The sequence below is a fragment of the Pectinophora gossypiella genome, chromosome 10 (genome assembly GCF_024362695.1).
Source record: "Pectinophora gossypiella chromosome 10, ilPecGoss1.1, whole genome shotgun sequence".
Lineage (NCBI taxonomy): Eukaryota > Metazoa > Arthropoda > Insecta > Lepidoptera > Gelechiidae > Pectinophora > Pectinophora gossypiella.
Genome location: NC_065413.1, coordinates 7,872,279 through 7,899,725, shown reverse-complemented (window position 1 = coordinate 7,899,725; position 27,447 = coordinate 7,872,279). Strand labels below are relative to the sequence as shown.

Sequence of the window (27,447 nt, the reverse complement as noted above, 5' to 3'; positions counted from 1 at the left end):
ATTTTCAGCCCTACACAATTTGTAATACGCCTGGTACCCCACCGAGTTTCAAACCCGGGGCCTCCGGATCGCGAGCCCATCGCTCAACCACTGGACCACGGAGGCCGTTATTGCTAAAACACAACAATTTGTTATTCTTTATAATTTGTGAGATAATTTAAACTTTGTCAGATAATAAACCTTATCTGTTTGTAAGACGAACGAACTGAGGAGACTGGTACTGAGACAATCCGTACTATGGTTTAAAGGTATCAGTGGATTTCCGAACCATATAATACTTTAATGATATAAATAAAAAAAGCGTCGATGTGATGACATTGCCGTGATTCAAGGATTAAATTATAATTTAATTTATTATTTTATATTTATATTATTAATCGTAATTAATAATTATTATTAATAATGATCATACAGAATTCAATTATCGAGCAAAGATAACATGTTCTTATTACCTTCGTTTGAGCACAATTTCACTAATGGTATGGTATAATGTGAAACATTACAAAATATTTTGCCAGTGGTAAACTAGATACTTAAGTATAGGTATTTACTATTTGAATTGTAAAATCTATAAAGTGATTCGTGGATTTCACTGAGTAGAGCACATAGGCCCGACGAACTGTATTAATACAAATATATTTATATTCGATTTACAGCTACGAAGTAAGAATACCCTTTATTTTTTTAGGACTGAAGCACTGTTCATTATAAGTCTGGGTACCTATATGTTTTGCTTTTTAGAATCACTAATATCACTGCGCAAAAAATTACAAGCAAAAATATTATGAATAAAAAATACCAGTCTAGTACGACCTTGTCTTACACACTGAGGGTTCCGTGCAAAAGTTGTCTTTGCTGTTGAAATTTATTGTTTCCATACATCGAAATAAGTCACGATTACTTTACCAACTGCAAAATATAACCTTGTAAACGCAAAAATATGTTTATCTTTGGGATGGAACAACAAACTTACGATTTTCGGTCGTTTTTCCTTTTGTCAAATTTCATTATTCTAGACCTAAGGGAAGTAGCCCATAGGTTTTGATTCCCCTGCTTAATTTAATTACAGCTTCAAGGGAACGCAAATATAAGTATTAGATGTTAATTTCAACTTGATACCGCTACGTGTTCCCGAAAAAAAGGGTTTTGATATACAGATGGACAAAGTGATCCTACGAGGGTTCCGTTTCTCATTTGTAGGTCCGGAACCCTAAAATGAAAACCTGCAGGAAAAAAGTACCTGAAATATAAGAAATGAAAACTTAAAACTTTATTTATAAATAAGGTAAGGAATGAGAAAAGAATTTAATTACGAGAAAGCAGAAATAAAAATAAGCACTAAAACCAGAAGCGCTTTTGCGGAATCGCCATTGGTAAAAGAAATAATATACAATTATATTTCTGAAACCACAACTAAAAGCAACTCCACAGCAGCGGTGGTGTAGTTGAATAATTAGTAATTACGTATCATTTCCCAATCGTTACACCGTTTTCATAGGGTCTGCCTACTTAAACTTGAATATTCTGACCGGTCTGATTTATCCATTAGAATCATTTATTCAACGTACCTCATTATCATGGATAAACTTATTGAATACCAATTTTTCATTTTTAAATCTACGTCATTTCCCAAGGTGTATGTGTATTAGGGAATGCAATCGCGACTCGAGATTCCGCGGGATTGGAAATATCAATCCCGCGTGATCCCAACATTTTCGGAATCTCGTCTTGTTCATAACAAAATGTAAAGTTAGGATGGCTGAAAACGATGAAAAGTGCTTCTTTGAGATCGTGAGGTTAATTAAAACATGAATTCTTCAAAATTACCAATTAAATAATTACGTTTTCTGAGTAAATCAGTATGATCAAAACTAAAAGTATAACTCAAGGAGATTCGACCAATCTAGTCAATCTCGAATGGGATCTCCCTCAACCCTCAACAGTCTTCCATTTCGTTCAGGCAAGTAGTGAATGCCGTATGCGGAAAATCTACATTAAGTCACGTCAAAAAGAAATAAAATATAAAAAAACAACTAGCTGCGTATGCCTATTACTTAATGTCTAAATGTGTGTGTTCATGTTCATGTATGTCTAAACCCCAGGACAGATTTACTTATATTATAATTGACAATTTATTAAATCCGAGAACGGACATAAGGTACATTCCAGGGAAGAACTTAGAGTACTTTCTGCGATAACAGAAATCCACGCGAATGAAGCCGCGAGCGAAGAGCTCTTATAATATAATCAACTGGGCTATCACGCCTTCAAGTGGAATAATTAGTATGATGAGCAAATTATAAGCGGCTACCAAGAGTCCCGGCGGATTGTTGTTACAAGGAGCTAATCCGGCTCAGCGGGCTGCAGTCGCGCCCTCCACACACATACCTAATACGCATTGTTGCTAGAGATGAGACGGTTGTAACTAATACGTTATCTTTTTATATTATACACGCTCTTTTTAAATGTAACTGACAGATTTAACATATTGAACTAGTTTTAATAGGTGTCAATTTATAATGGAACCTATAGAACGATAAAATTACGAGTGTTTGGTTTTTGGTACGGTAAACGTACCTATGATTTTATTTCTGCAAATATTACAATACCAAATTGTATCCATTCGCTTGTAAGTATTCCATTAGAAGTCAGGCACCTATTTAATAAAAAAATTAAATAAATATATAATATTTTTTATAAATATAATATTATATATTATCTGTTGTTAGTTTATGTATTTGTGTGCTCTGAGTCTAGTGATGTGATGTTATTGTAATGTATCTATAATAATCCGAGTCTGTGGTATCCTAAAATAATAAATGCTTCTATCTTCTATAATATAATTATCTAAGTAATATTCAGTATCCTTATCTAATTACTTTAATTAATCTAAATCACTTTAGCTTTCTAGATTGTGCAGACAGGGGAAAGCAGCTGTTGCGTAGTAGTTATTCAAATCCTTTGAACATCACGAAATTAAATGTCCGGATCCGTCTAGAAAAATATTAAAGACTAGGACCAAGAATTCTTAGAAATCTTTATAAAATGGCTCTCTTTTATCAGACACTATCATTGAAGTGTCCTCGTGTATAAATCCGTAGAAGAAATCAATCATCCGCCTTCAAACTTTATAATTATTTTACACCATTAGTTAGACCAAGTATCAAAGTCTATATTCTGGTGACGTCATAGTAAGTATTTCCAAATTCAGAGAGCAATTCAACTTTCTGAACGCTTCAAAGTTTGCGATCGAATGGGTAATTTTAGAACGAGTTCCTCTAGAGCGGATGTGTTGTTGGTTAAATAAAGTGCACATTAGGGATAGGATGACAAACAACAATTATTCATGAAATGTAAGTTCTAGAGTAAACTGTTCTGTAACATAATCTGTTACATTTTAACATAACAAGGCGTCACGCCCGCTGAAGGGGTATTTCTCTTGGCGATACATCTCTATACATGTATAGTATACCCACTCCTCGCCAGCTATGTTTAAGTCCCATGTAACAGGGGGCGAGCCTATTTCCATTAACTGCGCACAAATCTTGGAACATCCAAACAAGAATTCAAATATCATCTGGTACATTTTATGAATAATTATTGTTTATCATAACGTATATATATAATGAGATGTGCAGAACTAAATTGTAGCCACTTTTGGAGTCTAGGTAGATAGATAGGTACGATGAACTATAAATAATAACTTTGCGCATTAGTAACACACAACATAAAGTACATATTTATAGAGTAGAGTAGACTTCTATAAGATCACGACTATTTCCCGTTAGAGTTGCTGTAGAAGCAGTCTCTATAAATAATATACAATATACGGATACTTAAAAATACTGACAAGTTGGGTTAAAAAGGCCACATCGAAGCAATTCATCTAAAAAGCAATATCGCGATTTGACATTTACACATATAAAAGTAAGTGAGCAATGTCAAATAGCAATATTGCTTTTTTAGATGAATCGCTTTGATGTGGACTTGTTAACTCTCAAGTACGTACGTATTCCCCGCCCTATGGAGAAGGCAGCCGAGGAAAACAAAGGCTTGCTTTATTATTCCAACAAACTGAAATTATGATAATCGCAATTTGTCCGCCTTAGGTCGATAGTAACTAAACACTGTTTATAGATGTTAATATTCAAGAAATTCAATACAAAGCCACGTGACTTAATTCCTCCGAATAAATTGTCTGTCACGTACAGAAACACCATTTTATTTATAATAATAATTCCATGGAATTCCTAGATTAATATTCCGTTTCTAAGGAAACTTTGCCTAGGTAACTAATTACGAACACACAAGGTTCATAAATGAAAATTCGAAAAAGGAATTACTTACAAAATTGGTGGAAATTTCTATTTAATAAAAAAGCTATTCGCAAATTTCAAATAAATTAAAATTCTGTTTAGACTGAAATTACCACGACTCAAAAGTCCTTGCGTGAAAGTCAAGAAACATAATTTATTTTCCATATACACTTCTTAAAAATATCCTAAGAGCTTCAAGCCTAAAATATTTTACATAATAACTTGAAAAAATCTTTGCGCAAAATCCTTTTTCCATGGTAATAAGGCTACTTCTATCTGTAGTTCCTGAACCTTGTATGTTCTTTAACACGAACAAGATAGCACTAACTATAATAGATCGCCCGAGGGCCGGTGACTTGCTCCCAACTTGCGAGGATTTTCGCGGTTTTTTTCATCTGATGTGTTGCCAGCGGCATTTACCGAATAATAGGGTAAAATAATATTTTTCTAAGCGAAGGATAAGAAAAATATACGTGGTGAATGTAACGTAAATAACGGTTAAAAGTACAATACGGCAAAAAATTGGGTGCGTCACAAAGTTTGATGGTCAGCATCTTACTAGCTACAACTCGAAATATGTGGGTTCACATTAAAAAAAAAAACAAAATTCAAAACATACATAAACTTACGCCCATTTCCCACCGGGGTAAGCAGAGTCTATATGGAATTCCATTTGCTTCGATCCTGACACACTTCTCTTGTTTCATCCACATACGTATTTATAGTGGAACTGCATAATCAAGGAATACGAAGCCTGACAGTGTCGTATTTGTCGTCCTAGGGTCTACGGTAAAGGTAATTCAAATTCAAATTCAAAAATATCTTTATTCAGTATGTAACAAGTTACACTTTGAATAGTATTTTTTTTACATAACCAATGTCTCATCCGCCTAAAACTACTGTACTGCAGCTTCTCACAACCTGTATAGCTGGAGGTAAAAAGGTGCAAGAAAAATAGGGCCCCAGAAGTTATTTTTCTTAAAAAGAAAATGCTGCTAAGTATACAATTCAGTAATTTGGCTACCTAATATCAGTTCCCAAGCAAGTAATCATATAACCACAAAGTATAATATACTCAACAAAAGGTAAACCAATTTACATTTCCAAATCTCATATTATCCAGCCTGAAATAATGCTTTCAGTGTTGTATACCCAGCAAGAGTAATAAAGAGAACCTTTAAATCTTAAGTAAGTACTTGGCTTTTTTAAACTCACCCCTATTAGCCAGTATTTCGGGAGCAAGAGCCTACACCTCATTAAAATCGACCCCGTAGTTTCTTACCGTTGTATTTTTACTCGAAAAACATTGAAAAGGGTAAAAATAGGTGAACGTTTCGTGAGGTCGAACGACGAACGTAACATTTGACAGTAAACGATTACATGTTTGTATATTTTAAGACCCTTTGGCTTTGGTTTCATACAAGACCATTAACCTGACCCCATGGGGGACAGAGTCATCTTCTCTGACCTAGACCTACGGGGTATAACGTAAAAACCCTTACCGGTGGCAGAGGTGGAGATGGGAGCCACAGATACGGTACGGTAATGAAGGACGCTAGGAGCAAGTCAAAGGGACTATAACCTAGAACCTGACCGAGGACAGGAGTCCTAGTACGGCTTTGAAATAGACTACTCCGGGCGCCATCCCACTCGCGTCAGACAGAGTCCTACGGGGCGGAAGGCAAGAGGGAAACCACTGCCCTATTTTTCCCTAAAAAAGTAGCATGGAGAATGCTACACCGACAAGAGTGTGGCTCTTAAATTAGTGATGATGATGATATTTTAAGAAAAATGTGTAAGTTTATTTTTATATTTCCCAACTTATTTGATAAAGAACTGAAATTTGTAAAACATGATTGCTAATAACAAGAATTTTGTACCTTAATTGAAGAAAATCTATACATACAATATTTTACTTAATACGTCTATGAAGTTATTTTAAGATATACTTCATAATGGACGTTATTTGTTATGTAACCTTTACATACGGTTAAATGCCAATTTATCTTTATCGTAGTTAAACTAATAGTACACTCCGGCCTAGACTACGAACAAATATTATCTTTTTTAAAGGCAGCCGATTCCGAGAACTTTAGCACAGTGGGTTACTAAATCAACTAACTTAATGAAGCAGATATTGAATCATGTTGACGTTTGTTTTATTTAAAGATATTTTTTATAATATTCTAAATAAAGTGCTAGTTTGTATAGTCTCTCGTGCTTAATTAAAACGTAAAGTCATACGTTTATAAAAACAAACATAACCGAACATCGTAGGTACTCGTACGTGTGGATCTTATTAATAATTGGACAATAATTGGGCTTAAGGCCCCTCCCACTCGGTCACGTCCCCAAACTTCCGGCCAGCCATTAAATTAAGAGCAACTAAACTTCATTTATCTCGGCTTGTTACTTCTACGGGCGATAAGGTTCTGAAACACGGCTGGAAACTTCCCACAACTTGTGGCTAACTTCGGCGAAAAGTTGTCGAATCACGCCGATCGTTCGCAAATTTGTTACTTGCTCAATATTTTAAATAGTCCCCTTTACGTCACTCCTTATCTTAGAAGTTACCGGATAACTTCTGGCCCTATTATTCGGTTGGGCTAATTATTTACGATAGGGATTTACTTAAAAAGCACTGCAGTGTTATCTTTAGTTCGCTTATTCGAACGTTGACCGCCCCTGGTACAAGACGATTTATGCAATGCAGCAAAAATTTACTAACATCAACTCAATGCTACTCGTAGTAAAGCAAGCGATAATGTTTCTGTCACCTGTACCTAATGTTCACTGTAAAGATATAGTGCTCTCATATTTCGTGACAAAAGTAATTTACCACGATACTTGATATTTTATTTAATTTCGAGTTTCCTTGCACGCTAGTCGCCGCATACCAGGCTTTATTTCCCGGCAATATTGATAGAGGCAGTTTTAAAATTACACACTATTTGGAGCGTGGTGTGTGCCCTTAATTCGCGGAGAAACCATCGATCGTAATAAAGGGGGTATTTAAAGTGGAATAAACTTCTTACATTGAGCCGGGAGATCGCGTGACGAGCCGCGTTTGGAGAGAGGGTCGGCGTGCGGCGGCCGACGATGCGATACGCAAATATTTATACCGCCACCCAGGCCGGCGCAAGTCATCGCCTGAAAGCGTAGTCTTGTACCTGGCTCGTTGTAAACAGAAAATATTGCCTGTCGATAACATAATTTACCCAACAACAAAGTCACGGAGTAATTTGAAAGCGATGCAGCTTTTGAAAGGTGCTCCCCCGAAATTGAGATTAAGTGAACTTTCAGTCGACAAATAATAATTTATTTGTGTCAATGCTTCTTTGCCTTATTGAATAGGCAGGGGAATGCTTTCGTTCGTTAAAAAGTTTCTAATGGAAACACGATTTAACAAGACACGATATAAAATACGGAAATGTTGTTTTTTTTTAGATTTATATCTAATTGGATCATCAATTCGGAGGGAAATAATGAACGTTCAATAACTGGGCAACCTTCATAATGATATTCTGTGTTGATGAACAATATTCATAAACACTGTTCAATGCTTTTGGAATCGTCCCGTATGCGATAGTGTCTTCGCAATAGTTTACTTGACAAGATTTGGGCGCGTATTACACTGCCCTTAAGTTAATCATATCACATTAAGTAGTATTATGATTAAACAACAAGGAAAACAAAATCAACGTAGTTGGTTTTACTTATAAATATAAGGAAGATAGAACCTAATATAGCTACAATTGGAGTTTATTTCAGCTAAGTGAGACTGGCATCAAGGGATTGTGTGAGGTAAACATTATTGTTCCCGGTAACTGGTAGCCGGGATTACGGCCCACTCTAGTAGCTTAGGAGCTAAGCTCTAACTTAACTTCTTTCATTGTTGTGACTACTTGGCAAGCTAGCAGTTGTGCCGTAGTTAAAAGTTGCTACTACAGAACCAGGACTCCTTACATTTTTCGCCGGTTAGGTGGCTAACTTGCTTAAAATCGACTTTTTGAAGAGGAAAAGAATAGGTATGTTTATTTTGAAGTGAATGAGTGAGTGCACTATAAAATAAGACAACTTTGTCTCCTGTGGCAACTTTTTCCAAAATTTATATAAGTATAAGAAAATCATTTAATGTAAAAATACTATATACCAGAATTATTGGGATATTTGATTACTTTACCGTACAATGAAACTTAAAATGATGTGTAAAACTTACCTATGATCGAAAGTAAAACTAAAAGAAACCAATTACAAATGTAATTACGCAAGTACGCAAGTATTTTACTAGAAATTTGGGGTAAATACTTATATCTATAAAAAGGAAAGTGCTATAAATACGCAAAATAAAAGCAATATTTTTGTTTCCTTCTTCCGAAACAGCACCGATTTCTTACTACCAAACCCTTGTAATTTATTTTCGCGTTTTAAATTACTCTGTTACCTAAGACAACGTTTTCTTTCTCCACTGGCCACATGAAGACAAAGCGACAGTATCCTCACTGAGGTTGTTAAAATTATTTTATGAATAATTCCATTGTCTGTCTATTTGTATGCAAAGGAATCTGCATAAAACGCTTTGCAGTACTGAGGCTAAGATAGTGAGGCACTTTAGATGTCTTTTGTGAGCTTTTACTGGAACTCTAGAACGTTTTAAATAAGATACCTTTGTCGTTACTAAAGCGTTGGCAAATCTGTTCTAGTTTCCTAATTGTTTGGAAATAGTGTTTAAACTTCTATTGTAAGTAAATTGTTTTATGTGCCAAGACTATACAGTTTGCGTTTATTCCGAGTTCTAACAGTTTCTTTGTAAAACTAGAACACCACACATTTTTAAAATATTGAATACTTAAATAGGTAATATTATTCAGAAAATATCTTCGGGTCAAAATATTCTGTCAAATCTGCAGGTTTGGTAAACGGGCCCTATGAAAACGGGATGCAGTTGACACCAGTTGAGTCGGTTGCGCTACAGACGAGTTGAGGTCACGTGAACCGTATCATAAACACTTGATCATATCATCGTCCGTATAATATAGTTCTCGGAATGGTGTCTTCAATCAACTACGAAAGTTTGAATTAGATAGGGCTACTTTGCTGTCCCACGCATTCGTATTTTTATACTTCCAATACCTACTAGCACTTGTACTTGTTATATTTTTCCTTGAACCTCAAAGAAAATTAGATAGATACCATCCAGAACCATAATAAATAAACACGTTCTTAGTAGGCACAATAAACGATGGGACAATTAAGATGGACTTTAACCAGTAAGGGCAAAGCTGAGACACTACAAATAATAAAAATAATGTGAACAAGTTTTATCAGGCAGTACCTTTTTATTAATTCCCGACGAAAAAAAAGAGTGTTTGTTTGACTTTTGTAAAATCTGTGGCTATTTCAAATGGACGATTCACATTGATTTCGTTTTGTTTATCTGACAGGCGCCTTAAACAAAAATCTATTGAACCGTTTGAACATCATAATTTGTTTTAGGTAAGTATATCGTAGTAGTAAGTACTACTAATAGATCTGACTAACTTCTACACGCCAATTTATACCTGATTTGATGCGGTTTGGCCAAATTTTCCTAGCCGTAACATTGTCTTACTTATAAACACTAGTAGTATACACAACCTCGACAAAGAGGATATAAAAAGTAAAGACATACAGCGCTATAACAATTTTATTACTAACACTAACGTTGCCCAACGTCCCCGCGGCATTGGCCGACATCACTTATCGCGATGCTGAGATTAGCTCCCACATAAACAATTGTTACTGGAAATTACATACACACATAAACTCACTTCTCTGCTGGACTGGGAGGAATAACAGAGAAACTCGTTATTTTTAAAGTTACTATATATAAAGGCACTTCGAGCCGCGTGCGCAACGCAGTGGTTTAGGTTTAATTTCTATGTCTGTTACGGAATGACAAAATCGTTGTCCGTCGTTAAAAGCGTTCCCACTGCGCCCCCGCTTCAACTCCGCCGCGCCCTCGCCTCTACTCCGCTGCACCCCCGCCTCTACTCCACCGCACCCTCACCTCGACTCTGCCGCGCCCCCGCCTCTACTCCGCCGCACCTTCCCCTCAATTCCGCTGCACCTACGCCTCTACTGCGCCGCACCATTGCGTCGACTCCGACGCGCCCCCGCCTGGATTTACCAATACTGTCATTTATTCCTAAGTAGAACATACACACAAACTCACGTGTATTTCCCACCGGTGTAAGCTGAGACTATGGAATTCTATTTTCTTCGATCCTGACACAAGCACTGCCTTCTTTTGTTCCTAGATACAGAAAAAAACACCCCATCATCCCTGGCTGTCGTACTAAGCCTGCTTGGGAGCTACGCAACACACAAACAGATATCCATTACCTACATGTTAACCTCGACGCAAATAGTAAATCCTATAGTCTAAACGAACAAACGATCTATCTATCTATCTACCTCTCTTACCCCAGTGGGAAATAGGCATGAGTTTATGTACTTACATGTCAACCTTATAACACTTCTCAAGCGGCCGTAAAATTAGAACAATCTATTTTTACCATAAAGTACGAGGAACGACAATTATAAACAATAATAACAAGTACAAGAAAAGCAGTTCGAAATGATACTATCATTTAGATGAGGGCTCTTAACCACCCTGTATTTGAAGAACATAGAACGTAGTGGAGTAGGCTTTATTTAATTAAGTTCATAGTGCTTGTTAATGACGAGTAATGAATATGCGATGCTATTTTGTATCAATTATTGTAGAGAGATTTTTAATTTTATACACGTGTATGAAATTAAGATATTTCTTACACAAACATACGAAAAACCTATCACTAATTTTGTGCCCCAGTAGCAAATATCGTTCGAGGACAGTCTACAATAACTATATCCTAAATAAATGTCTTATTATTTCCTTTTTAGGTACTAGAGTTATGTTGGTACCTATGTTGATTTTATTTCACCACTCTTAACAATGCTATATAAATTGTATTTTTTCTCCTTTTGATTATTTCGCAAGTGGGCGACGATGATGGTAAAAGATCATTCTTTTTATAAATAGCTACAAAGCGTTATCCTTAAATGTATTTAAATAACGTTTTAATTAATACGGCCTAAAACAAGAGGGTAAACAGGAAATATAATCCCCAAGATAATTTACATTAGAACAGTCGTTCGGGGAATGCTGATTTGTTAGAAATAACAAATCAGGGAAATCGCTTGTTAGAAATCATTGATTTTTTTGAGCTCTCAGTCGAAACGAAAGTAGTCGTTTTTAACAGTCTTATTATTGTAGAGAGATGCCGCATATGACGCATAACCGGTGGGACTGATATATGCACAAAACGAGAATATTATACAATTTTTCGTTGCTTGTTTGGTATTGCGCAATCACAACTAGCGTTGCGTCGACTCGACTGCCCGTATCTGCGTAGATGCTGTTAGGCCTCGGTCTCGGATTTTGCGGGCAGCGGAGCGGCAGCGGCGGCGGCGCGGGAGAGGGGCGGGCAACGCATACCTGTTCTCGAAACCAGCGGGCAGATCGCGCGGCACTGTAGCGGTGTAGTGTTGTGTTCGTGGTTGTGTTGTCGACATTCGCAAACGAAATGTCTGAAAATCGGCGACAACGGCGTTTTTTATTTCTTCCCATAAACGATTAATTATTCTTCTATTTTTATGGTTCACATCTTTGCTGTTCCATATGGGTCTCCTCTCAAAGATTGCCGAAATAATTTGCTCTTGCACGTCCGAGGACATTTTGATACCTACGTCACGAAAAAAAAGTACAACACTATACTACAATGCAGACGCGCAACGGTCACCGCTCGACTGGAGTGCACCGCTCGTTGCCCGCCCCCGCGCCGCTCCCGCGCCGCTGTTTTCGAGACCCGGTCCATTTGACGATACGCATAAGATCCTGCCGCTCCCGCGCCGCCGCCGCCGCCGCCCCGCTGCCCGCAAAATTCGAGGCAGAGGCCTTACTTGCATGTCATAGCATCTAATATTAGATAAGGCTACTAACACCTAGAATAAGTTTACTAACACATATGAGACATGTTTTACTGAATTTTTTTTTGTTGGGTTACTACGCAATGAACGGCGGGTCAATCGACGTAGCGGTCTAGTTAGAAATGTCTTGGTGCGGCCACTTCATGCGCATGCTTCATAACATGCGACATAGGAACTTGTGTAATTAGTGCTAAGGACATACCTCTCTTATTTCTATGGTTATTTAAATTAAACATAAATCTTGTATCTTACCTAAAGAACGTTACAGATATCGTTTAATAATTTCGTGTAATCTTGAGGTCTTTGTACCTTTTTATGAACCACGCGGAGTAGTAACTTCATAATAAGAAACTATTAAACTGCAACTAACTTGTAACAGTGCGTATGTACTGTATTCATGGTAATGTGACCTAACATTTAGGCGTGACTTACGACTATTTTATTCTTTTCAAGTTTTATCATATTTACTTAACAAATTTTTATATCTTGAATTAATTTATTTTCTATAATTGATGATTGCTTTGTTAAACTTGTTTTTTATTTTCTATTCTGTCTATTTTTAATATAATTTTTGTAATTGTTACGCGAATAAATACTTATTCGTTCATTCATTCATTTAAAGTTTATAACGCCACCGCTTCATTTCTTTTTTCGTAACGTGAATTTAAAAATACTTTTAATAACATGTCGACTTTAGCAAAAAGAGATGAATGTAATGTCTGTGTCTGGCATACTCTCACGCATTTTATTTAGAATGTACTTACACGTAATAACAAAATGAACAGGATTACGTGAGCAACCATGTTCTGTATACGCTCGACATAAAAGCATTTAAAACTTTCTTTTACAGACTCATAGGAGAGGTAATGTTCGCACATAAATTCTCCCTAGAGGTTCACCCTCTCCATAAAACGATAAAGATCATCTTTTGTTGCCGGGAGTGGGGTAGTATTTTAAGTCATATATCCGAAATACATTTACAATAAATCGTAAATAATCTGCCGACCGCTGGGATCAAATAAAGCTACGCTTACCTCAATCTGACCCTGAAACAGTTTTAAAACAATGCACGAATATTTCATATTTGGAATTCGATAATGTTTTAAAAAAGTTGATTTCTGGCTTTACGTCACTAATTAACAGACAGACGAAACATGACATGATGAAATCATTAGTTTCCATTTTGGTTACATACGGAACTTAAAAACCTGGTCATCTTAAGTAAAAATAGACATTTCATGAATACCGGGCACCTTCCTGAATTAAAGTTCAATTTATTTTGCCTTCTCTTTCGGTATACTTTGAAAACAAACTCTACATATTTCCTTTAAACATTTTATTGACTATCAATACCGTTATCTTATTGTTAACTTTGGTTAATCTATATCGTAATGGGTGCGTTAAAGGATTTTGTGTCTTAAAGTTAAACAAGTAAAGGCAAGTGTTCCAGTAGCGCATCTAGAACACATGCAGCGTTTGATTACATTATGCGCATATAAAATTTTAGTGCGAAGTAAAGGCAGGCATACAGGAGCTACTAAACCGTTATCCTTTATTGTACCTTTACTATATTGACTCCTGGCAATAGCTACAGAGAGAAAAAACGTTCATTATCGGCTTTGGCGCGCAAATAAAACAAGATAGCTCCCTGGGGGTCGTTCTCTTGGATATTGCGACCCGCAAGCAAATTTGCTCTAGGCACAATAATGCTCACGACTGCACGTATCGTACGTGCGAGAAAACCGGCCCCCACCCCTCAAAGATAACATTTGTATACGACTACAACCACAATTAGACCCAAATTACATCCAATGCCAGCTTAATTTATTTAGGATAAAATAAATTTGTATGTGCGTATTTCATTTTCAATTTCAGCGCCTCGAAAAATGAATGAATCGCCTCGAATAGCCCAGAGGTACTCAATTAATCTCCTTTTAAGAATTTTCCGCCTGACGCTGTCTGTTTTGCACAAAATTCCTGCCTTGATTTTTGATAATTTATTATATTATTAATTAACTATACAGCCATCTGAATAATCAATTAAATTATTTAATTGTTCTGTGGGTGTATTTTATAACTCTAAATCGTTTAAATAATTAGTTAGGTATTTCCGTTATTAATTATTTACTCTTTATCGTACATATTAATACATGATTTCACTTTTCAATTTTTTGTTTATCTTTTACATTAAGTATTTTAAAAAATATTTATTCTTAAATGGTAACCCTCGGAAGCAGCGTGGTCACGTCACTAAAATACTGGGGAAAAATAAATCTATTTTTATTATTTTATTTTAATAGTAAGCATAAACTAATAGGTACCTAATTGAAAACTCTTCTTCCGATTTCCGTACATCTGGAATGGGATATTTTTTATAAGAAATATTTAACAAAAACTTCAATAAAGCCATTGAAGGAAAACTAGTCGAAGCCATCTGAATAGTCGGAAGGTTTATTGAAGAAAAACACAATTGTACCCTTAATACATTTCCTGGATATCCAATTACTCTGCCTTTCACAGAGAACTGATTGAAGAATTTATGAAGAAATCCTTTTTTTCTCTAGTTATCTTCGAGATTTTTTTAATCATTGCTAATATTATATTTCAAATTTACATATAAGTTATCATCATCATTAATTCACGACCTTTGTCTACCAACCACATATATAAGACTCATACAAATATTACGAAACAACAAGAGACACACACAACAACGAACAAGAGAGCCAACGAAATAGAGAGAAGCAACATGAGAGTATTACATATAAGTATTTTACATAAATAGCGAATACTGATTCAGAACGCAACATTCAAAATAATTACAAGTAAATATTTGTATCTACTGGTTCAAACTGCACTTTGGTGCTCATATTTAAAATGTAGTGTGACTTTGGATTTCATTGGTGAAATGAGTTAATGCAACAAGGTACTAAAATTTATATCACGTTGTTCGTGGCTATACCTTAACTTGTTCCCGTATCATATTAGAAAAGGCTAGCCAGGGCTAGTAGTCAACAGTAGATAGCAATATCAATACGATAAGATATTCATGGTGACTTGATGATCTCCGACCGATTTCGGACATGGCGACCACTTCGACTCCTAGTCGGCACGACGCTGATGCGCCCGAAGATGGCTTATGCAGCCTATCTTCACAGTAAACTTCCGCGCACAGTGAGGGCACATGAGCACTTTGTTTCGGTAATTATAATGAATAGCGACAGGGGGACGGGCCTTCAACTCGTCACGTTTATAGTCGAGGTCTGCTCGTACCCTGTTGCTTGAACTCGTGGACTCGCCTCATCACAAGCCTGAGCCTTCTGGGCGCTGCCAAACTCTCCCATTACGGCCTCTCTAACGGCCTCCGTGGTCCAGTGGTTGAGCGTTGGGCTCACGATCCGGAGGTCCCGGGTTCGAATCCCGGTGGGGACATATCACAAAAATCACTTTGTGATCCCTAGTTTGGTTAGAACATTACAGGCTGATCACCTGATTGTCCAAAAAGAAAGATGATCCGTGCTTCGGAAGGCACGTTAAGCCGTTAGTCCCGGTTACTACTTACTGATGTAAGTAAGTAGTCGTCACATGAGCCATGTCAGGGGCCTTTGGCGGCTCAATAATAACCCTGACACCAGGGTTGATGAGATTGGTAATTCACCTTACAACCCACACGATAGAGGAAAAGAACCCTCCCATTGAAAAGACTCAATGTTGCATCTTCTCATATGCCGGTTCAGAACGTCTTTATACCTGAGGTGTTGTCCGCCATGTTTTCGCTTAACCTCCTCAAGCTCAAAATAAAAGATGCGCTTCGCCACTCTCTCCTCCGCCATACGTGTTACGTGACCACACCACCGAAACTTCCGAAGCATTTTTTTGTTGTTTTATAAAACTTGTCAAGCGACAAGTTCCCGTGCTCAGGGTAAGCTCGCTTTTATAAGTACGCGTCACTTCAGGTCCTGGCTTGACAAGAGTTCACATCCCGTCCGGGTCAAAATATATTCATTTTATTGTGAGTTATTTTGTACAATGTGAATTGTTTAAATTGTTCTCCAATTATCGTCCCAACGGACAGTTCACTCTAAGGAATGTTTTCACAGAATCTATTCCTTATACAACAGCCTGTTCAATTTTCCGTAAATTCAATGTAAATCCTGCTATGCTGTTCTGGGAGCAAATAAAAAACATAGAAAACGTTCAGCTGCTTGTCTTCCCGGGCATGTCGTAAAAACCGACAGAGGGATTGTGTCCTCTAACATGATGGACTAATGATATGGGCGATAGGCTGATCCCTTATCACCATAAGGTTCATCATATCCAGCTAACGATATCGTATCAACAGTGGCTGCAAGTTGTCTTTGATTACTTGTGGCTCTGCCCACCCCATTAGGGATTACGGGCGTGAGTTTATGTATGTATGTATGTATCAATGTAAATATTTCCTTAGGTACAATAATGAGTAAACTAATGGGATCATACTGTTTGTTATCACGCTCCACATTTCATTATCGGCCGCAAACCCCGGTAAATTTGTTGCTGTTTACTTTATTCCTAATTCCCTGATTGCCCATATGGTATGCATCACTTAACTCGCTTAATTACCGTTATGTACATGTATTAAGTTATTTTGTATTGCCTCTAAAGTTCATTTCAGTATAATTATGTAAACAATATCTATTATTAGTTTCATAGAAAACGAAAACGACTATGAAGATGAAGATGTACATAATTGATTGCATACAAATGCATGAATCATAAATAAGTAAAAAAATAATGAACTTATTATATACAGGATGTTAGTGACATCTTAACTAGTATTAAGCATCCCCCTTAGTATTCAGACCATGATTCTGAGTTCATATTAAGTTGAATTTTCCGTCGCTAAATTCATGATTTTTCTTTTTAGTTTAATTAAATAATTTTAAAATCTATGCTTTTGGGATGGAAAATATCACTTGATATTAACTCAGAATAATGAGCTGAATCATCTCTCTCAGTATTCGTTACGATGTTACTTACACCCCGTACAAGTACGTATAGGTAGCCATACAAGTAGGTATGGGTATTAGTGAGTGACACAATAACGAATACTGAGGGGGATGGTTCAGTCCATGATTCTGAGTTGATAACAATTTCCTGTCCAGGGACTGTGATGTAAAAATTCATGGAAATGTGAGTGTTTCTTTTAATTTATATCAACTCAGAATCATGGTCTGAATCATCCCCCTCAGTATTCGTTACGAAGACACTACGTAGTTTGAATTCGAACTTTTACGTCTTAGGTCGCTTACAGACCAACGACGATGGTGTCGACATATATTATGGATATTTTTATGGTGTTGATTTTGTTTAGAAGGTTACTGTACGTAGATCCTACCTACTGAAATAAGCAACAACTACTACTTTGAACTATATCAAAATACTCATACCTTTTCATCGCCTTTATTATTGAATATCTCTATAACACCTATAAGTAAGTACTCTCAACATGCTGTGAAATAGTTTAGAACATGATACCTTTCATGTTCAAAACTTATTCAGAACTAACAACTTGTGTAAATCTAGTCTGTGATACGTCTGTAACAGCATTACCTGCAAATTCTACTAAGACCCTTTAGCTCAACCTTACGAATTAAATGTTGGTATTTGTTTCAGAAATCCCTCGCTTTGAAGATAGCCTAAACAATTTGACTGTTTCTTTGGGAAGAGAGGCAGTGTTCACTTGTGTGGTGAATGACCTCGGCTCCTACAGGGTAGGTACCTTGAATGTCGTCTAATGATTAATGTTTCGACGACACCTTCAATACTGACGGATAGATCAATTTACGTGACAAAGCTTGTATACAGTAGACATTATCATTCCGATTGATATGTTAAAAAATACATGTTATTTTGATTTAGAATCTTCGTATTCTTTACAGGAAAAAGCTGTTATAAAACTAAGTGGTACTTGACACACTTAAAATAATGAACGTAATTTTTATCTAAAACATTCATCAATCGACATTGAGACCATTATTTTTGTAAGTTTTCCTTAACTTTATCGCTGCCTTGACCTTTGGTGACGTTTTTGCTGTTGTAGGTGGCGTGGCTACGCGTGGACACGCAGACGATCCTGACGATAGCGACGCACGTGATCACGAAGAACCATAGGATCGCGGTGAACCACAGCGACCGGCGCGTGTGGTTCCTGCACATCCACGACGTACGGCAGTCCGACCGCGGCTGGTACATGTGCCAGCTCAACACCGACCCAATGAAGAGCCAGACTGCTTACTTGGACGTCGTTGGTAAGCGCTGCTTCTTCTTCTCCTCCAATATTCAATGTGACCTTGACTGTTAGGCACAATATTATCCTGCGTGGATCATATGTCCACATGACATTACAAATACTTAACACACAGGAAATACAAAATTCAAAACTAAAGAGAAATAGAAGAGTACGAGTAAGAGTAGGCGGCGTTATTGCTAAGAAGCAATCTCTTCCAGGCAACATTTGAGTATAGGAGATAAGAGGATCTAGAACTAAGGGAATGGGAAGGAATATTTAGAGAATGAAGGCCGAAGCGATCTTTGAGGTAGAAATTAGATTTAGGAGGGTTATAGGGAATATATAAGGAACAGACTATGGCAGTCTCTCCATCGATGAATAGGTAACCACACACGCTTCGCACGGTAGTCAGAAACATGGTCGAACTTCCGCAGGCCAAAAATAAACCTTATGCGCAGGTTTTGTAGACTTTCAAACTTTTCAACCAGTTCCACAGAGAAATCCGGGTAACAAACGTCCGCGTAATCTAAAATAAGCAGGATGAGACGCTGTGCTAGAGCGATCTCAGTTTTGGTCGGTAAGAAGTTTTTAAACGCTTGAGCAACCCGTACCCGGAAAACAACTTCCTAATAACTTCTGTCACCTGAGATTTCCAGGAGAAACACTCGTCGAAGTTGATGCCCAGATTCTTAACCGTATGGCTATACGGAATATGGATACCGTCGAAAGTAATAGGGGGAAAATTATTAAAAACAATTCGAGACACGAACCAACTCCACTCTGATTTAAGCGCACTCAACCAAGGCTGCCGCATCCGTCACATAATGCAGCTCGGCTGTGCTACCTGGGAGCTGGTGTAGGGGGCACTCGTTCACTATTTGAGATAGGGTTTGATCCGGGTGACTGCCACAGCTTGGCGTCTCCTTGATGTTTCATTTATATAGGTGATGGTTCGACTTTCGGTTGTTTATTGTTGTTTTGCTTAAAATACTTGGCTGGACTTCCTAATTACAGAGATTAGCTTGTGGTTTCAGCCCCAAAATCGCAATACAATACAATACAAAAACGCTTTATTGCACATATAAACACAACACTAAAAACAATTACAAATGTGACAGGAGAAGTACAATTGACCAACCAACCAACAATGAATCACTACTTACATTTCTATCTATAGGCATTAAATATGGAAACACGGGTAAGATGTGAAGAATCTTGTGTAAGTAAGTTCACTGATTCTATAAAGGCTCGGCCAAGTATTAAATGTATTTTGCGGTAAATCTACAATAAGCCACGTCAAAAAAATATATGTGAAGAGCGAATGAATGGAAACTTTCTAAGAAACAACATTTCTGCTTAGCCTTTCTGTATTTATACGTTATAGCAGCCATATTATTCTATAAATCTTGCTATAAATAAATGTAGGTACGTATAGTACACGATCTAGCCCATAGCGATGCTCGTGATCACCACATGATCGCGGCGCGCCACAACATTTCAGTCTGTCACATCTACGAGCTTCCCGACGTGAGGAATTCTAATCTTGTTTGTTCAGGGTGCCTACGTATACCTATCAGTTGAACATTGATCAATTTTCGACATTGCTTAGCTTACTTATATACGAGTGTTAATATTATTTCTCTTTAGTTCAATAATAACCCTAACAACAGGGCTGATTATATTCACATGAAAGAAGAGAAGAGGATTATTTCCCATTCTGCATCAGCGGCAATGTTTAGAATTCGATGCGTATTCGTTATAACGTATTCGTTACATACTTTTTAATAAATAAAAAACACAAAACGTCTCAAAAGTTTTTAACGAAATAGATCGGTAATATTTTAAGACAGAAATGAATTTAAGATATCCAATTAAACTTTGTTAGATACAGTGTAAATAGGATAATATTAAGTACAAATGACCCTTTAAACATGTTTATAAATACATCTCAATAGTCTTTACTATGATTAGTAATCACTATTAAACGTAACATTCTTGACATTCAATATTTAAAATATTTAAAATATTATGACGAACAACTGTTTTTCCTCTTTCTAGCCTTATAGCTTGGGATCTGTGCCAGATATCATATTAAGCAGCCTAGTATTTTCCTAGCAGGATCGCACTGTTGACAGCATCCATCAATCAAGTCTTCTCGCTTACAGATGGCAAAGAGAAAGAGCGGACTGACTAGGTGAATATTTTAACTTGCAATCGCAGTGAAAGGATTCGCCAATCTGTATGGTAATTTGTTTGACCTTATTCGCAGATTGCCCAGATTTAGCCGGTCATAACGGTTATACAAACCGGAAAGTCTCACCTCTTAGACCATCGCTGATAGTAAGGCAGAATCTGTCGATAACGTATCAGGCCTTATACAACAGCCCGTAGCCGTTGTTTGTAAGATTCCAGATGATTTATACAGGCACTTTTTAAATGACTACGTAGATGCCCAGATGCCATTTAAAAAAAAATAAAAAATAAAGAGTTTATTTCGGACATGTTCCATAGAGGTTAGTAACAAGCAATAAACAACTTAATCTAGTGTTAGTAATAGAACGAATAAAAAAAATATAACGTTTACACACGACACGACTCCACAATTACAAATAACAAGAAAACGTACACATTAACACAACACATTACTGATAACCAGGTTCCCACCGCCTGGTCACCGGTATTTGCAAGTCTACTTCAGTATGTAAGCGCATCCAGTTAAAAATCTAAAAAAAATAAAGTCCAAATCCCATTGCTAAACTATTGTATCTGGTAGCCCAGGCCTTACGTGGATAAGGTTCATCACATTTACCTTCGGACTTCGGATCAAACCAAACTGTCAAGGTTATCTTCTCGATACTTGTGTTTTTCAATTTATTCTATGTAAATCATTGATGTAAATACAATAAACTATCCAATAAACAACCTACATACGGGTCCCTCTGTAAACTTAATATAACGTTTCAACTTATTTTCCGTAACACAATACACAAATTCGCATTTATAACAGCAATCAAAAAAAAAGACAAATTTAGAATTCCTTTTTTCAGCCGTTTCTAACGAAACAATATTTTCGTTATTTCTCCTTCAATTTTTGTTGCATATTTTCACGCTTTACGCATACTTTAATAATTGTTCACGCATGTTTGCGTATATTATTCAACCTTTTTATTTCGCTTTGTAGAACATTCCATTAATCGTTATGTACTTATTCATATTAGCGAACGGACCGACTGGAGTACATGCAGCTTAACCTCACCGTCTCGTCTCTTCAGCCGATATTTCTTCGCAGTTTAAATTGAGCTCAGAGCTGTCTAACTGCGGTTGTTACCAAAGATCTTCAATGGAAGAATTTTCACTAATGTACTAAACGGTTCACACATGTTTTATGAGTTCAAGTGTACCGTGGCAAGTAGATACTTTATGATACAAAATGTAATGATTATATCTTTATAAAATAATAAAAAGAAAGTGTACACACAAAGAAAAGTTACTTAAAACTCCACTACGGTTGCGCCACCAACAAAATGTATGCAGGGTACTTCACCTGGTTGCGCAATCAATTTGTTGCCAACAAATGGATCCCGAAAATTTTCCCGGCGGTGGCGCAACCATGGTGTGATATGGCCCTTACTTTGTGGATGTACTCATCATCATCAGCCCATTAACGTCCCCACTGCTGGGGCACGGGCCTTCCCTATGGATGGATAGGGAGATCGGGCCTTAAACCATCACGCGGGCCCAGTGCGGATTGATGGTTATTAACGACTGCTAATGCAGCCGGGACCAACGTCTTAACGTGCCTTCCGAAGCACGGACGAGCACGAGATGAAAACTTTTTTTTGTGGTCACCCATCCTATGACCGCCCTTTGCGAAAGTTGCTTAACTTCAACAATCGCAAACCGAGCGCGTTTGCCGCTGCGCCACCGAGCTACTCCTAAGTGGATGTACTAGGTACATAGTTCAAAATGTAATGTTTTAAGTAGAAGTATTCCTTAGTGTGACTTTTGTCTATCTGTCTGACATTTACATTAACATTCGTAAAACGAAGAGATATCTCACATCAGAAAAGCAACAAATACTGAAACAGACATCGATCTTACCTTTGCTACTACTTGTAGGTACTGTTGTCTATGTGGGTTTGCACAAAATAAACCTAAATAAACGTTTTCACCAGACGGCTAAATATAGCCGCTTTATGTAATGCCTTATCATAATAGGCTAAATGTTCTTTAGGCCACCAATTGAATGGATTTTCGATAGAATAGGCGGTTAATTTGCTTACTTAGTTTAGATCGTTGCGATACACAAAGCAACAAATTACGTGTTATTTTAGTCATCATTTCTCTACATATGCGACCTTTCACCATTCATTCGCGTTTTATTTTGTATTTTCTTTAAGTAAATCTTGTTCATATAAAAGGGTAAACCAACTACGGTCCCGCCAAGTAATTTTTGTAATGGCAAATAAATCAATAGTTTCCGTAGAGTTTCCTACAAATCCCGTTCAGTTTTCTTTGAATAATTGGATTGAAATTGTTCTTTCAATAGAAACGCTTTTGCTATTGAATTGAATTAACAGAGTTGTATACAGATTACTATGATAGGCGTATACATAGAATATCAAGCTTGCTCCTTTTAAAATTTCGAGGAATCGCTATTTATATTCATAATAATTATCAATTCTGTAATAAACTACACTATCTTCTCTCTGTCTAGGTATTCACTCTAAATTTATTTAATGTGTACTAGGCTGGTTTATCCTTCGCGGGTCGGAAAATTAGACAGGCAGTCGCTTCTGTAAAAAACCAGATCTGTCCAATCTTCAGGTTAGGTGAGCGGACCCTATGAAAAACGAGATAATGCTAGGGAGAGAAAGATGATGATGACTTAACTAGCAGCCATGTAGCCATTCATTATTTAAGATAAGTTTAATGAAAAGTCCGCTTAGTTTTCTCTATAAAACTTTATTTCCTCTCGCAGTGCCGCCAGATATCCTGGACTATCCGACGAGTAGCGACCAAGTTGCTCGAGAGGGGGCGAATGTTACTCTGCGGTGTGCTGCCCACGGGGTGCCCACGCCCAACGTGGTCTGGAGACGAGAGGCCGGTGACGTACTATTGGCTACCAACTTCAGCGACACGCAAAGTAAGTGAAACCGGGTAGTTTCCAACTAGTTACTTTTTACCAAACGTCAAAACCCGAAGTTAACCCGAATTGCTATGAAAACGCAACCTGTGACGTCATAGAAAACCGTGACAAAATTTCGCACTTATTATTATTTTTTTCTTATTAAAATACTTACATAAATACTTAAGTAGAAAAAAGAAAACGTTTTTTGTCACCTTTAGATCTGTCGTTGTTTAGTAATCAGAATTTCATAATAGGTATAACTTCGACCTAAGAAACTAACTATTATAACACGTTTGAAACTCTTTCACTGACCAATCTTCATTCAGCAATGCATTACAATACCGAGCACTAGCGATACAACCGCGATACAAAAATGCCAACTTAGTTTAATACTTAATTTTTATAATGATTTTAATATGTATTTTAGGTTAAGGTGTATAAGTGCATGGGTTTTGTTACCTGATTGATATAAATAAATAGAAATAAAATAAAAACATCATTATTTTCAATACAGGATCGTCGAGGAGTAGCTACATCACTTTTCTGTAGGACTATACAGCACCCGTAAAGTAGTATTGTAGATATGCGATGCTACTACTTGACGATACCCATATTCAATTCCAGATTTATTGAGTTTGATTTACCCGTTCACTAGCCTAGTATTTCCAAATGCAATCTACTACTACGATTAATTCCGGTAGTAATTTATGTAATCTTTGGAAGAGGGTGACTACTACAGAAAACTTGAAATATCTTAATTGTTTTTTTTTATCATACCAACCTGTAGTGAGTCTACAAGGTGGAATATTCGTCATATATAATGTGTATCACACACATTTACGTCGATGGAAAGGGTCGTTAGAACTAGCTCGTCCAAAAGATTCTCAGCAACTCGATTTTTTTTTACAAAAAACCAGACTGTGCGGATTCAGCAAATAAGACGCACAGGGTAGTTTTATACCTTAAAAGTGCGAAAAATAAGAAGGTTAACTATGAAGAAAATCGTATTCAACAAAAAGAAATCATAATGCCGCATCTCAGAACTACAAGACAGTTGCAAATCTTCGTTTTTATCAGTATTTATATACATATAGTTTCCGAGCGTTCGTCGAATTGGAAACGGGGAAACGCAAATTGAGGTTATCCTTCCAATTGCTATCGCACCATTTTCGCGGTTTGCATACGTCGTCGGCTTTTAAAATAGTTCAGCTCGTTTTGGGATCTGGGGTCGTGTTAGGGATTATACACCAGAACCATGACCTCTGTATTCCCCCGTGTATTTATAAACATCAGTCAAATGAATGGTGGAGGTGGAAGGAAATCTTACAATGCCGACACTGTTAGCTCGTTATTTTGGAACAGGAATCCATCTTGTAAAACTATATTAAACCGTAGGTGTCTCAGAAATGTTATATTTTCTAAATATATCAGTTTAATAAAAAGGAAATATTTGTCTGATGTCGAAAAAAAATACCTACTCACTTAAGTACTTATATTTATTTTCCCATTGGAAGGCATACAAGGCTGTATGTCAATATAATTTGCTTGAAATTGAGATTTGATTTCATAAGACGAGGTTTCCTGTCTTAATGTTCTTCTTAAAATTCTACTGGAGTTTAGCAGTAAACTCAGCAGGCGAAAAAGCTCTTGATCGGTGGTTATATCAATTCACTTACTGTAAAAGTTCGAATCTAAATACGACCGCCAACCGCTAACAAGATTCGTTAACTATGGAATTTTATGAACTTTGAAAAAGTAATGATTAAGTGCTAAATTAAAGCTAATATGCAGGAACGTGATGGAACAAAATATTGATTTGCGAAATATATACAAATCATTGGAAATATCGGTGATTAAAATTATTTATTGATAGTACTCTGGTGCGATGTGTGAGTGGGAGTTCTAAAGCACGTAAAATAATATATTCATAAATTAATATGACCATCACATTGCGTAGTTTCCTAGGTCAAAGATAAATTATGAAATTCTGATTAATTACTTAAAAAAAGACAGATCTAAAGTGTCAAAAAATGTTTTCTTTTTTCTGTTTAACTTATTTTTGAATATTAATATAGAAAAATGTGCGACATCTTGTCACGTTTTTTTATAACGTCACAGGTTGCTTTTTCATATAAATAACCATAGTAATTTCGTATTTTGACGTTTAGTAAAAAGTAACTGATTTGACTAGTTGGAAACTACACTGTTACAAAAAAAAGTAATAAATTGCAATAATAACATCAACAGTATCTGATTGCTGCGATAAAATTATATTAAAGCGTCAATGGTCCATTATGAGGTTTTGCTTCGTTTAATTAGCGACAGTAATCTGAAATAGTTGTGCAATTGCTCAAACGCTTAATCACTGTAATGTATAATGAGAGTTGATTTACCATTTGACATTGATAGACGGTAACTAGTGCTTTAATTAACATTGTGAGGCCCTCGGGCTTTATACCCGCTCGGAAATTTGTAAAGTCAAGATTAGTACTGTGTAAAATTATTAATGTGAACTTGGGTTACTGACAGTATGTTCCGGGAAGACATAGAACGGATTCATTAAGTTTCAACATATAACCCGCAAAGTCGTTTATCGGTCTTTGTTTCTTTGAAACTTTAAACATACTTACCTGCTTACAAGTTGTATTGGCATTGGTAACAATGTTATTTCGCCCCTACCCTAAGATTTAAAAGCGAAAATATAATCTAACAGCTATTGAAACCAATGCCACGACTAAGTCCATTGTCCAGTGCAAAAAAAATACAAAGCCTGAAAGAATTTAATATTAAAAGATTATGGTGTTAAGAATGTTATAGACCTGGCACTAATGACATCATCTCACTATATTGCACAGTTATACAAGGAGTCCTGGAGTCTTTATACAGAATTATTTTTATTGGATTACATACATACATAAACTCACGCCTGTTTCCCACTGGGGTAAGCAGATATTACGGAATTCCATTTGCATTGGCATTGCGTATTCTATTATTTAACTTAAAGTACAATGTGTATGAGCTCCTAAGGCTGAATAAAAAACTTAATATGTTATATCTAATCTTGAGACTATCGAGTCACAGACCTTTGAAAGCGTGATATCGTAATCAACCCGATTAAAGGTCCCTAACCTAAAGGTGATAGTGACCAGTGGTGTGCAATTCCCGGGAATATTTCCAAAGTGGGTAAGGACACAGACTGCTTTTTTCAAATTGTTTTTTCTTGTACTCTGGTCTTATTTTCTTAAAAGTTAGGTAATGAAGCGCTTTTTACATAAGTTTTGAGTCTTTTTACTGCCGGGAACGTTCCCACAATGGGAATATTCTCGGGAACGGTACATCACTGGTGACACCATCCGGCGATTGTGTACTGTACGATAGGGTGCAAAAGTCCAATCAGTTTCATGCAAAGTAATAAATTAACTGGTTGCACTTAAGACCTTCTGGTTACATGTCGTTTCTGTAATAGACCAATAACACCTACAAAAACATAAATTTTATAATTATGACAACTAATGGTTCATAATTTCACCACTGTTTAGAAATAATTCGCTGGGCTCAGTGACAACCCTTGCTTAGGATGGAACTATAATAATGCCTATTACCAGAGATGTTAGGGAGCTCCGTAACCGTAATCGAAATTATCGGATATCCGATATAAAAAATCATTCCTAACCGTAACCGAATCCGATCCGTAAAATAACATAAGTAAATTATTA

General features: G+C 36.6%; 1 protein-coding gene across 1 annotated transcript in view; it reads left to right on the top strand.

The window, feature by feature from the left end:
- LOC126370388 (lachesin-like) overlaps positions 1–27,447 on the top strand; it is a 55,919-nt gene that overhangs the window by 7,545 nt on the left and 20,927 nt on the right. Inside the window, exons 2-4 of the mRNA XM_050015225.1 lie at positions 17,985–18,082; positions 18,412–18,619; positions 23,582–23,746. Coding sequence (XP_049871182.1) covers positions 17,985–18,082; positions 18,412–18,619; positions 23,582–23,746 — 471 coding nt within the window. The remainder of the gene's footprint in view (positions 1–17,984; positions 18,083–18,411; positions 18,620–23,581; positions 23,747–27,447) is intronic.